At 38.4% G+C, this 14,744-nt stretch overlaps 1 protein-coding gene across 21 annotated transcripts in view; it reads left to right on the plus strand.

Moving 5' to 3' along the window:
* The window catches only part of LOC131427151 (voltage-dependent calcium channel type A subunit alpha-1), a 394,973-nt gene that overhangs the window by 347,436 nt on the left and 32,793 nt on the right, over positions 1–14,744 (plus strand). For 17 of the 21 annotated variants that reach the window (XM_058590100.1, XM_058590094.1, XM_058590097.1 and 14 more), the window contains 4 exons: positions 4,433–4,560; positions 4,622–4,824; positions 4,897–5,105; positions 6,135–6,176. In XM_058590100.1, coding sequence (XP_058446083.1) covers positions 4,433–4,560; positions 4,622–4,824; positions 4,897–5,105; positions 6,135–6,176 — 582 coding nt within the window. The remainder of the gene's footprint in view (positions 1–4,432; positions 4,561–4,621; positions 4,825–4,896; positions 5,106–6,134; positions 6,177–14,744) is intronic. The other 4 variants (XM_058590103.1, XM_058590102.1, XM_058590107.1 and 1 more) reach the window with 1 other exon arrangement.

Below are 14,744 nucleotides of genomic sequence, written 5' to 3' on the forward strand. Positions count from 1 at the left end.
ACTGAAAAAGTTTGTGCAAAATGACGTGTAGAAAATAGAACACATAATAAATGTGTAATGTGCAACGTCCACTTGTGCTAAACAAATACACGAAATCGTTTCATAGAATACACTAACTAACTATTTATTTTACCATTCTAATAATTAAAGCGATTAAAGCAATAAATTAAATTACTCTTCTTTTATTTATTTCTGAGGATGATAGGGAAAAATATTTCCCATGAAATTATAAGAAACTCATGCACTCTGCTATGTTTTTCTGGTGATATTCTCTTACTCTACACCTACAATAGTTAAAATGTTGTGTCGTACTGACATATTTTTGGACATCTTAGAGTCGTGAAAGGGTTAAGTGCTAAAATTTTCATAGCGCCACCTAAAGATACGAAGTGAAAGAGGGAAATTATTTTTAATTGAGTTCAAAAGTGTTCCAATTTGTAAGTCATATTTTCGCTTGCCATATGAACCACCTCCGGCTATTCCGGTTCACGGAATCCGGTTTCGGAAGTATTGGAAATAGTAGTAAAAAAAACCTGTTTCAATCCACCTAATGGTGTATGATGCCTTTCTCATATCAATTTAACACACTTTACCCTATATTTCCGGATCCGGGAGTCGGATCCGGATGAAATTCAGGAATTACGTATGGGACCACAGGACCTTCAATTTGAACCTGAGTGTGTGAAAATCGGTTGCGCCATATATGAGAAAAGTTAGAACTCGTGTTTTTTTTTGCACATTTTACACCATAACTCCGGAACCGGAAGTCGAATCCAAATAATATTCAGGAATTTTTATGGGACAAAAAGATTTTCCATTTGAGTCTAAGTTTGTGAAAATCGGTTCAGCCATCTCTGAGAAAAGTTGGTCACTTATTTTCACAATTTTTTGCACATTTTACCCCATAATTCCGGAATCGGAAGTCGGATCCAAATAATATTCAGGAATTTTGTATGGGACCACAAGACCTAATGATTTGAATCTAAGTTTGTGAAAATCGGATCAGCCATCTCCGAGAAAAGTTAGTGTAAAGAAATGTTACATTCAAGCACTCACACACACACGCGCGCGCGCACACACACACGCACACACACACACACACACAGAGACATTTTGCGTACTCGAAGAACTGAGTCGAATAGTATTTGACACTCGGCCCTCCGGGCCTCGGTTCAAAAGACTGTTTCACTGTGATTGCATAACCTTTCTATATGATTCTATAGATTCTCTCTGTAGATTCAAAGGAAACGTCTTATCGTTTCTTACGAAATTCCTGAATTTGTTGTGGATACTACTTCCGGTTCCGAAACTACTGGGTGAACGGGATTTGTTGATTTTGCTAGATTACGTGTATTGATCTTCATTAGAAATATTTTGAGTGTGAAGAATAAAAAATTGTGTGGTGTTCATTCAGCGACGTATGAATTGAAATTCTTTAGGTTTGAAAAAAAACGTCGCCTAAAAATGTTATTTACGTGTATAGCATTATGCCTTTTGATTGATTTTGTCATTCATTCTTCATTTATGAAAGAGGCAACGAAGCAAGACGGCTAACGTGCCGAAATTTTACTCGCGAATCGTGAAATTCCAAACTACTTCCATACCGTAGTCGATGAAACTGATTGATGTGATCAAATTCAAACGAAGACACGTTTTAAGACAGTCTGGACGACAAGGAAAAATCGAAAATCGGATGCCGCTAAAGCGTTGCAAAGAGTTGCCAACTAGTTCAAGCGGTACCCCAACCACTCCATCCAAGATGGGTCAGGTTAGCTGAAAGTGTCAGCTAGAACCTAGTTATAACTGTCGATTTGCAAGAAGTGTATGACTTCAAATTGTGATCATACTTTAAACACCTTCCTGGACAGGAATATTCTACGGTTACTGGAAAAGTAACCGATTTTAAAGCAGTCGACGTTTTTTGGACGGATTGGTCATCTTGCCTTTACAGAAAAGGACCATGGAGTCGTATGTCGTATACATTAGCATAAATCAAATAAACATAGATTTCCCACTGTACGGTGACACTATCAGCACCTCTGGTGAGAAACGGGTGCACTTTTTTCCGTTAGCTACTGTCATAAATCAAATAAACAGAGATTTCCCAGTGTAATAGTAATGTAGTTGAACAACCCGTGACACCAAAAGCACCGTCTGGTGGAGAATGGGTGCGTAAATGCTACTAAAATGCATGCAAAAAGTTGCCTGCGCATTTAACACAACCACAGTAGCTAATGGAAAAAAGTACACCCGTTTGTCACTAGAGGTGCTGTTAGTGTCACCGACGACACGACCAGATACTCAGAGGAAAAATTGGAATAAAAAGTGTCCGTGAGCGATTTACCATCAGTTACCACAAATATAGCGACCCCTTGATAATGATGAAAATAATCTTCTTGAGCAACACTGTTGTGGTTGTTACGAGTTTGTTACCATGGTATCCCAACAGTACAAGTAAACATAAACAAATGGAAAAGTTATATATTCAGCGGGATACTATTCTCGAGAATACAGGCTCAGTTTAACAAATTGTTTCTGTATGACTTAGGATGGCTTAGGTAAAGACAATCACCTAGCTGGATAACGAAGCCCAAAATCTAATTTATTGAAAAACATTTTCGATTTCAGGTTTGATATTACCGGTACTAGAGGTGTTAAACGAAGAAATCAACAAATTTTGCAAAGGAGGTTTTAAAAAAATATTACGAATCAAAGGTATTGGCACACCGGATGAATCGGGTTGATATCACGACTGTGATAATGATGGCCATCAAGGAATCTATCTCTAGATGCATACGAGTAACAACACATTATTAATTGAAAAAATTTCATTTTGTAGCTAACGAAATATTGCTTTTATAGAGAACTGAAAAAAGAAATTTCGCCAATCTCGCAGGAGAAGAACTGTTATCAACCTCGCCAATCCTTGGAATTGTGTTTGCTCATCATGTGAATCAAAGATTAGCAACATTGAGGAAATAAAATTTTATATTAATTAAAACAAAGTTAGTTAGCCGTTCGACTCAATTTTTGAGTGACTGACAATGTTTTATTTGAATCAAGATAACGAAGGCAAACGATGCTACCTTAAAACTGCAACGAATTTTCAATTGAATTATTTTAATATATTTTATGAAACTATCATTGAGAACACGCGAGTTGATTTTTAATATAGATATATAAATATGCAAATAATTGATCCCAATTTGTTCATATGCTATCTTTTGTTAAGTTTTTCGATCAGAATCAGAATTAAAAATTATGAATATTTTCAGTATGTCATATTCATATTTTTGAATATCTGAAGCATATGAAGAGCATGCAATAATTTCTTATCTTCGAATTTTCTACATGGGTTCAGTCGTGGCATCCCAATAAAGAACTGACGATGTTTGTCTAAGATAATCACTACCTTTTCAGTCAGTATTGTTCTCATTCTCCAGAATTTACGACGTTTTGTTCGAACATTAAATCATTTTATTTTGTTTATTGAACGTTCATGGTTTATCTCAACAAAAATATTCATCGAATTTCGACAAAATTAATTTGATTTGATAATAAACACCAGTTTCTACGGTGAAGGTAACTATTATTAGAAGAACAGTTGTTTATTCTTAGTTGCCAGTTTTTAGTATTTTTCGAACGATTCGGTTTGACATTACGAGTTACTGAGGGGTAGTTAAATTTGCGATACAGTTTTGATAGCCGAGTGGCAGGTCGTGTCGTCGGTGTCACCGTACAGTGAGAAATCTATGTTTAATTGATTTATGCTACTGTGGTTGTGTTAAATGCGCAGGTAACTTTATGCATGCATTTTAGGAGCATTTACGCACCCATTCTATACCAGACGGCGCTTTTGGTGTCACGGGTTTCTCAACTACATTACTATTACACTGTGAAATCTATTGTCGTTTTCGTTTTTAAATTGCACTACACAGGTGTAGCGAAAGCTGCACTGAAACCGTTCGTTTTTACCAATTGCACTACACCAGTGCTACACTTTTTCTGCACCGATACCACTGGTGTAGCACTCATCAAAAGTTTGGTGTAGCTCTGTGCAATGGAATCGTTTATTGTAGTCAATGGTTACTGTTTATGTTTTCATCATTTTTGTTCGTTTATTCATGCCATGGTGTAGCACTCCACCGGTGTAGTGCAGTTTAAAAACGAAAACGACATATGTTTATTTGATTTATGGTAATTGTCAAGCGGGAGCTCCACTGTGACGAAGAATGCAATCAAGAAGGCTGTGCCAAACTCGGTAGAAGAGGTTAAACAAACGGTCGGCAATTTGCATTACCTAAAACGGAAACTCGAGTGAACACTTTATTTTTATTCTAAATGAATGGAACCGTAGTCCTTGATTAAATTTAGTTTCTTCCGGCGGTGATAAATCCAATCTAACAACGGTGTGTTTGTTCTTTATCTGTAGATGCTGAATCTGTTCGTTGCCGTCATCATGGACAACTTTGACTATCTGACACGTGATTCCAGTATTCTCGGTGCCCATCATCTAGACGAATTTGTACGGATATGGGCCGAATACGATCCAAATGCTACGTACGTTCTCGATCAGCTACATCCGAATTCGTTCGAATTTTTCAATCCTTTCGACTTTCAGGGGTAAAATACTTTATACAGAAATGTATGATATGTTGAAAAACATGGATCCTCCTTTGGGATTTGGTAACAAATGTCCCAACCGACTCGCCTACAAGAAGCTCATCCGCATGAATATGCCACTGGATGCGGAGGGGAAGGTCGGCTTTACTACGACCCTCTTTGCGCTGATCCGAGAAAACCTGAACATCAAGATGAGAACGGGTAAGTACGAATACCCTGGCACACCAAGGCCGCCATGACTTTCATCGCCTTCCATTAACTTACCCACGGTAGCCGAAGAAATGGACCAGGCAGATCAGGAACTGCGCAACACGATCAGCCACATCTGGCCGCTGCAAGCGAGAAAGATGCTGGACCTGCTAGTCCCCCGGAAGGAAGAACTGAACAAAAGTAAACTGACGGTGGGCAAAATATACGCCGGGTTGCTCATCCTCGAGTCCTGGCGGAACACCAAGTTCGGCCAGATTGAGTCGGATCTTCCGGTAAGTGGTTGCGACCGTTCGACATCATCGAACCATGTTGCTTTCTTTTGATTTACTTACGACAGAAAATACATCTATGAAGTTACAGTTTAGGCTAAGAGTAAAAAAAGTATCAAAAAAAAAACAAAACCAAATCAAAAATAAAAAAAATAACCAATGCAGATTTTGGCTCAACTGAAAGGAAGTGAGCCACTATGATTTGGAGAATTAAGTTTCATTATTATTTCTTGCATTAGCTCTTATCATTTCGTTATCTAGTTAGTGCAAATTGATTCCGTATGATTTGTTTAAGTTCCAGAACACATTTTCATGTTCATGTTTGTTCTGTTGGATTGACTGTTTTGGTTCGTTGCGATCAGTAACCGTGTCTTGAGGTTTAAAGGAACGAAAGTAATCGTTGTATGTTTTTCGTTGGTCGTTCTGAACGGTACGATAATACCAAATTCTACTGTATTGTTACTTTGTCACTTCAGCTAGTGGAGTGACGTGGATCGTTCTCGGTAAAATTTAATTTTTACCCGTAATTTTAGTTTTCTATTTTCTTCTGTTCTATTTCGTATTCGTTCAATGGACTGATTAGATTTTTTACTCGTCTAGTGATCATTTGTTTAGTACACGACACTGTTACCGTACATTGTCTCTGTCTTGGAACGTTCTATTTCTCTACACTTAAGTTTTAGCCAGGTTCTGTACTTAGGAACAAACCGTTTCCCTGTGTTGGTCGCTCCCTTAGTTGTATCAGTCCGTATGTTTTATTTTTATACTCAGTATTGTTTAACTACATATTATGTAAACGAATACGTTAGAACTTTGACCTGCAGATCTGCAGCGTATTTTGAACTAAAAACAGACAACAGACAATTAATATTCAACATCAGGTATCGTTTCCACCATTTAGAGTAACGTGAATCATATCTTTAGTTTCAAGTAGGTAGGACAGAAATATTAACAATTTCATTAGCAGTAAGATCAGCAGAAAATAATGAAATCAACTTAAAGTCGTAATACCATGGCCGTTCACTCTTACAGGCTCAAGATGCAAGCAATAATAGTCCCACGGCCAGACTGCCGGTATTACTCACTTTTTATTACTTTATCTTTATCTTATTCAATGCTACAGTCGGTTTGTTTTCGATTTTATCCTTGTTTGTTTTCTAACCTCTCTCGATACATTCTTTTTCTTACTCTACCTTAGTTATGATTCTTTTTTTAAATGTTTCGACTTGTTTCTAATGGCTTCCAGTTAAGCATTGTGTGTTGTTTGATTACATTAAGTTTCCACGAACTTCGGTCTTCTGCGAAGTTTCGTTCTAGAATAGTCAGTAACAGGTTATTTTATGAAGTTTTGTTCGCTAATTTCCTTTTCTGTTTCTTTCAACATTTTTCGCAGTTAGTTTAGAGAAGCGTCGGTTTGAAATTTAGACTCAAGTTTCGCACACTCTCAAACGATAAGAAACATTGATTACACAAAACTAATCCATAAGCTCATAAATTAAAATTATCACGAACACCAATCCGGTTGTTGTTAGCATAGTCTAGGATTAGATATCAGTAGTTATTGTCGTTACAAAGTAGGTAGTTTCTTTTCAATAACCAATCACGGAAAATAACATTGAACGGCACCAGCACTAGCGAGCAAGTACGGTGCAAAATAAAGGTCACTTCAGCAATATTTCACTGTAGTGAATGTCACTACAAAATCTAAAATCATTGATCCCCAAGAAAAGACGTTGGAGAATTTTTTAGATGTTGCAGTTTGATTTGGTAGACACTAGAATCCTAGCACCTTCCTGAAATGTAGTGAAACAAGTAGTTATTTAACCTTTGGAATATTGTTGAATTCTCAAGTAGTGTGAAGTTGATATCATGAAGAAACATCTTTTCTATAAAATATAGGTAGAGTTTACTTTCTTTCCATCACGAATATTGCATTTAAGTAATTTTCTCATCCCTTATCGAAATTTGGCCATTAAAGAGAAAATAATCATCTCTACACTAGAGTAGCTCTTTACATAATTGACATAACCTCAATTTCGTAGGATGATGGTAGCGTACTGGTGATTTGGTTGCATCAATAGAGTAAAAGGACACTACTTACACAAGCAAGTTTAGAGGTTATACAGTTCAATCAGTCCGTACACTGAGGATTTGGTCTCGAACATCTGGACTTAGACAACTGAACTGGACCCTTGAATCTGGACCTGGATTCGGACCCGAACTTGGACATTTTGAGTTGGGCGTTTGGACTTGGACATTTGGACTTGATCGCTTGTAGGGGGAAACTTATAAATTTGAACACTTGAGATTGAACACTCAGACTTGAACTCATGCATCAGACCACTTGGATTAGAACGCTTGGACTGGGAAACTGGAACTTGAGCACTTGGACTAAGAAAGTCTAACTTGAACACTAGGATTTTCACTCTTGGACACTTGAACTAAGACTTGGTCTAAGATAAGACTTAGGCAAATGGAAATGGACACTGGGGCAATCGAACTTTTACTTGAGCAGTTGAATTTGAGCTAAACCCACTTGGTTGTTAGAAGTTTAAACTTGTTCTCTTAGATACTTTCACATGGCCATTGGGATTTGAGCTTGTACAATTGAACATGTACTCAAGAAACGGCACACTCGGACTGGAGAGATTGCATTAGGGCACTTCGTTATTAGATGCTTGAAGTTGAGCACTTGTACATGACTCGATACTTGAAAACTTAAGAATGAACACTTGGACTGCAATTAGAACATTTCTAAAAGGACACATAACCTTGTACACTTGTCCTTAGACACTTGCCTCTAGACACTTGGCCTTGGACACTTTGCCTTGGACACTTGGTCTTGGGCGCTTGGCTTTGGAAGCCTCGATCTTGGACGTCTTGGTTTTGGACCTCTTGATCTTGGACGCTTTTGTCTTTTATCTTGGACGCCGTAGCATTGGATTTCTGGCATTGGACGTCTTGGTCTTGGACTTCTTGGCCTTGGAAGTGTTGGCCTTGAACGTCTTGGTCTTGGATGTCTTGGCATTGAACGTCTTAGCCGTGGACGTATTGGTCTTGGACCTCTTGATCTTGGACGCCTTTACTTTGAACGCCTTGGCCTTGGACGTCTTGGCCTTGGACTTCTTGACCTTGGAAATCTTGGCCTTGAACGCATTGGCCTTGAACGTCTTGACCTTAAACGTCTCGGCCTTGGACGTCTTGGCCTTGGACGTCTTGGCCTTGAACGCTTTTGCCTTGAACACCTTGGCCTTGGACGTCTTGATCTTGAACGTCTTTGTCTTGGACGTCTTGGCCTTGGACGTCTTGGCCTTGGACGTCTTGGCTTTGGACGCCTTGGCCTTGGACGTCTTGGCCTTGGACGTCTTGACCTTGAACGTATTATCCTTGACCGTCTTGACCTTGAACGTATTGGCCTTGAACGTCTTGGCCTTAGACGTCTTGACCTTGGACGTCTTGGCCTTGGACGGCTTGGCCTTGGACGTCTTGGCTTAGGACGTCTTGGCCATGGACGTCTTGGCCTTGGACGTCTTGGCCTTGGACGTCTTGGCCTTGGACGTCTTGGCCTTGGACGTCTTGGCCTTGGACGTCTTGGCCTTGGACGTGTTGGCCTTGGACGTCTTGGCCTTGGACGTCTTGGCCTTGGAGGACTTGGCCTTGGTCGTCTTGGCCTTGGACGGCTTGTCCTTGGACGTCTTTGTCTTGGACGTATTGGTCTTGGACCTCTTGATCTTGGACGCCTTTGCTTTGAACGCCTTGGCCTTGGACGTCTTGGCCTTGGACGTCTTGGCCTTGGACGTCTTGGCCTTGGACGCATTGGCCTTGGACGTCTTTGCTTGGACGTCTTCGCCTTGGACGTCATGGACTCCTGGCCGTGGGCATTTGGCCTTGGACACTTGGATTTGGATTATGACATTTGAGCTTGCACTTGAAATTGTAAGCTTGATCTTGAAAACTTGAACACTAGAATTCAGGCACTTGTACATAGGTACATGGACCCATCAGCTTAGACATTTGAACTTGCACTTGGGGTTTTTTGCTGGAGGTTTTGAATAGATGTTTTTCATTTGAACTTGAATTAGGACACTCGAATTTTTTGTAGACTGGTTTACTTGGTTCTTAGAATTTTGAGCTTGGCCACTTAAATAGTCAAACTTAGTCAATTGAACTTGGACTTGGCTACTTGAACTTATTCACTTGATCCTTTTTTTGGGTTTGTACAATCGGACTGCGACGATAGATCCTGGACTCTTGTACTTGGTTATTCGAACTTGGACTTGGACACTTGAATTTGATTATTTTACCTTGCACAATTATTCTTGAAAATTTTGCGGTGCATATTTGACGAGTCACTTGATCTGGGACTTTATCATGGTCTAACGAACCAGTACATTTGGACTAGAACACTTGGACTGGGATACATGGATTTAAATGCTAGGATTTTTACACTTTAAGACTTCGACGTGGACATGCTTGGAAACTAGAATGTATCATTTCGCAACTTGGATTAGTCGTTGGATACATGAAATTTATAACTTGGACTTGAACTCTTGAACATCAATACTCGGACTCTAGCTTAGACACTCGCACCTAAAACTTTGGACTCTCTCCAACGAACAATTGTACTAGGACACTTGGCTTTGGTCACTTAGACTTGAACACTTGGACTTAAGCACTTGAATTTCAACAGTTGCTGTTCAATTCTTGACCTTTGATTTTCGCGGTAGGACTTGAATTAAAACTTGGATACTTGGATTTCGAAAGTGGTACCAAAATGCTTGGACTTTGGTTTGGACACTCGAGCATCGCTTGACGGACTTGAACACTTTAACTTCTTGGACTCCAACATTCAGACTTGGCACTTGGATTTGAATACTTAGTCTAGGGCACTTGGACTTGGATGCATGAACTTGTGCACTTGGACTTGAGCACCTGAAGTTGAATACTTGGACTTGAACTCTTAAACTGAAACTTAGACTTGAACGTGGATGCTTGAACTAGCACAGTTGGACTTGGCATTGTAATTTTAGCACTTCAGTACATGGATGCTTGAAATTTGATGTTGGAATACTTGAGCACTTGTTGGTATTAGTAGTTGAGCTTAAAACTCGTTTTAGAATCAGATTTAGACGAAACATATTTCAGTTCAACTTAAACTGTTACCAAGGTTTAGGTTCACAAATAAATTGAAATCGATATTTAGATGTTGCCCTGTCTTCAGATTTTAATTTGAAATAAAAAATTACTCAGACTTAGATTTAAACAAAAAAATAGATATATAGATTTCAATTCTGACTTGAATTCTAACTCAGACCTTGACTAATCAGAACGCTTAATAGCTAGTTTTTGACTCGGATTCAAAACCAGATTCAGCTCTGACTAAGACTTGATTTGGACACCGATTGGGACTTAAATTTCAACTGAAATGTTGATTCAGACGCAGATTAGATGTTAAAATTAGATCTTCACTCAAATCTCATCTTAGATTTTCACTCAGATTTATACTTTACTGCACGTGTACGTGCCCAATCAAAAGGAGAACATTGATGAAACGTCGCAGTCGGTAGAACATTTCCAGTCAGCTTTGAAAAACCAAACCTTCCTCTGTTCCTCCTTTTATTCCAGAACTCCTTTTCGATCCGTTTCGTCAGAGTCAAACCATGTTGTCCGGATGAAAAATACTGAACCGAAGGTTAATTGCTTCCACACAGAACGTACAACAGAACCGCAGAGGACCATCGTCCTGCGTCCGTATGGTATTCACGCGCGGTACCACGATCCGACTCTAGAGCGGAAGTTGTAATTACTGTCCAGCGTTAGAGCGCCGGAAGCTTACACAGAGGCAGGGAAATCCTCACACAACCTTCCTATTGTGACAATCAGTCGAACTTCCCAGTAATTTGCCACTGTTACTCAGAGTAGCTGAATTCCGTTATTCCATCGAGGCTACGGAAGGGCCCACGAGTACTGTAGTTTCTAGTATTCTATGGCTAGAACTGTTATTACGTGTTGTACTTTCGACTAGGTAATTAAATGGAAATCAAGTGAGACTTATGCCATTTTCGTTTTCAACGGTGGCACTACACCGGTGTAGGGAAGAAAAGGATGCCTTGATTACACCTAAATTGGAGCGAATATAGTCACTGCTACACTACACCGGTGCAGCGCTGAAAACAAAAACGACATAAGTAGAGTGTAGCTAGATTTTTCTTTACTCAGTAGCTAGTTTTTCAAGTTATTTCAACACCTCAACTAAGGAAAAATCAATCCGCAGCACAACTTGGTTTGTGTATGTTGTATGATATATTTACTTTTCTCGAAATTTCGGTGTGTGTGCACAGGAAAAAAATTGCTCTCGTTGACAGCTGTTGATGTTGTATATATTTCATATTCCGAGTGTCACATGTATATTTGAAAACTAAATCGGAAATGTCTGTACGCACCAAGTCTACAAAATTCTCCAACTGTCTTGCTCCTGTCACCTGTTGGTAATGTCATATACGCATATTTGATGAATTGCAAATTTTTGAATTTAAAATGTCTGTATAGTGCAGTGAAAGGATTATGCGTCGAACTGGGTAGAAACTAGTGAATTTACAATTTGAATCTTATAGCCTGTTTAGATTTCACACTAACAGCCTTGTAACTGTTTAAAGCTTGACCAACCCATACTACGTTTGTGAAAAAATTGTGAAACATGAGTGGGTAATGTCAGAGACATACCCGGATAAACGTGAATAAGAATAAACCTGACACACTTCAAGTCTTACTGTAGATTTACTAATTTCAATAGAAGAAAATTACTCAAATAATTCATTGAAGTCGATTTTTTGGTCCTGATAAGAACCGAATTGATGAGTTTCTTTCTCTCGAATGCGAAGGATCAGTAGGATTAAAGGAAAATAACTCGATTCCTGTGAAGGAAATGTCTAACTTGTGATTCTTGAGAAGATAAGACCAATCAGCATGACACTATACATAAAGCGAATCAGTTCATCACTAATGCTGATTGCGGGAATCTCATTGCGTATTGTTTAAATATTCACGTAGCTACTAAAGGTGGAGCTAATGTTAAATTATTTAGCATCGATTTATTGGTCCCAAAATGTACCGAAAAGTATTTTATTTTCTTCCGGACCAAATTATAATGTTTGCCTGCTTGTTGAATCCAAAAGGTTCACCGTCAACTATCAATGAACCAAAGGATTAGTGGGTAAAGCTCACAAAGCAGATCGACTTTTGCTAGCATAGTCTATGATCGAGCTGTGCCCGTCCGTTTGAACTCAGTGAAACTGATAGGCCACTCAGTACATCAAAACCATTATCAGAGATAGAGAAACACCCGTCATGATGGTTTTAAATAATTCACGCTTGAGTAAATTAAATTTTTAAGCTATTTATGTTTATCTAATCCTTCGCATTCTTGTAAACAAGTCCCTGAATGACAACAAAAAGTATGCTAAATCGCATTTCGAATCTGAGATTTTATTTTGTAAAAAATTGATTCAATATTTACCATTGGAAAATTTCATTCTAGAACTAAAACTTTTGTCAATATCTGCGGTGATTAACAAATTTCAGGTCGCTTATGGAATTATTCAATGCAAGTTTACAAATGCGTGCGTCGCAACACACGGCGCGTATGAAAAAACTATGCCGCGAGTCAGAGGCGTACCCAGAATTTTTTTTCGGAGGGGATTTCAGAATATGATGAATAATTTCCATACGCATGGAAATATGTAAATAATTACTTGAATTTTTTTTTGGATAAAATCGTTTGTTGAAAATCATTAATTTTATAATGGACTTGAATATGACGAATTTTGCGCTATATCATGTTCGCAGTTGGCAGAAGTTTCTCAGATTTGAATGAAACTTTCTGCACATGTAGAGTTTGTCCTAAAATGTCACATTGCATACTTTGGTTTTCCAAAATTGATCTAGACTATCTTTTGAAAAGGACAAGACATGTTTACAATTTATTTTTTGCATATTATTAGTATGGGAAAATGGCAAAACCTACAAATATGTATTTTCTCAAAATAAGTCTAATTTTTTAATGGAAATACTAAAAAAATTGCTCTAATTTTACACTGAAAAATTGGAATCTTGGATGATTGGCTATTGGGATAGTTTTTGTTTGATTTTTTTTCCTTGAATGTGCCCATCTTTCAATCACCAAACATTTTATCTAAATCAATAATAGTTTTATTTTGTGAATTTAAAAAAAAAATCCGTGTAGAGCATGATAAAAATTTTCTTAGTATTTTTAATGAAAAATTTGACTGATCTCTAGTATACCACTTTTTATAGGAATCATTTTCGACAATAACTCTTTGGAAAAAATTGATTAAAAATATTTAGACCTTTTCAAAAGATAGTATAGATCAATTTTACTTTCTGACCCGGGGTTGGGAATCGAACCCAGGCGGGCTGCGTGAAAAACGTCGACTTACCCATCACGCTATACTCGTCCCCCATATTTTTCGATGTTTCTTCTGGAAAGTTATTTAAATGATAAAATAAAATCGAATCAGACACACTTGAGATGGAAAATTTAAAAAAAGGGTTTCTGGGTGATTTTACGAATGCTGACCCATCTGTCAGAAAAGTAATAGTTCGATAGTAACGAATCCGAATTCCCTTACTCAAGTGGTTTTTGATTGGAACTCGCGACCGACCGTTGTCGTGATGAAAAAAATTCGGTTTCAAATGTAAGTTCTGATATTTGTACCGTTTTTCCTTGAAAGACAAACGATATTTTTGCGTATCAACAGTCTTTCGATAGTCATCTAGGGGATTGATCACAAATAACCGGTTTGTACTAAGCTTTTCTCCTTCTTCTTACCTTTCGGCTTAGACTCTTCCGTGCATAGCAGTTAATATTGTACGTTATCTCTTCTTGAGATCCTTGAGTTGTACCGACGAGGTTTCATGCATTTCTTGTTGGAAAAAAACCTTGGTATTAAATTTCTGTAGTGGAATTGACCTTCTGTTTCAACAGTGCAAGTGCACCGAGATCTGTTCCGTGCAATGCTAATTGCCGATGTTTTGACGAACAATATTGATTACCCTGAACTACTTAGTCAAATCAACATCAATGTTCGTTCTAGAGCTCTTCGCAACAACATCCTCCTCAGAATGCCTCTACGTCGTACTAACTACGGTGCCATGGATTACAGCGAACCTTCAATGGCGTATCTATGGGAATCGATTTCAATTTTCCTCATAGCAGAATAAAAGCAACAATATTCTTAGAAATAATCATTAGGACTTTAGTTTGTCTGTTGATTAAAATATATATAAATAAACAGACTTCGCAGCCGATTCAGAGTGTACAGAACCCTTGCATGGCTGGTACTACGATCCTACTGACAATAAGGATCCTACCAGGTTGGGGCTCGAACATACGACAACTTACTTGTAAGGCCAATGCTAATGAAGCCAAACTAATGAAAAACTAACAGAAAAGATGATTTATTGGAAAAAGATACGTTCAGAGACACGACTCGAACCTGCGTTCCTGCCGGATGACGGCCAGGATGTGTCGACCATGTTCGATGTACGTTCTACTATGTCTAACTGGCGTTTTAGAGTGACTAAAACAAGATTCAAAGTGGCGAAATGGTAGCGCGTATGCAC

Source organism: Malaya genurostris, chromosome 2, assembly GCF_030247185.1.
Source record: "Malaya genurostris strain Urasoe2022 chromosome 2, Malgen_1.1, whole genome shotgun sequence".
Taxonomy (NCBI): Eukaryota; Metazoa; Arthropoda; class Insecta; order Diptera; family Culicidae; genus Malaya; species Malaya genurostris.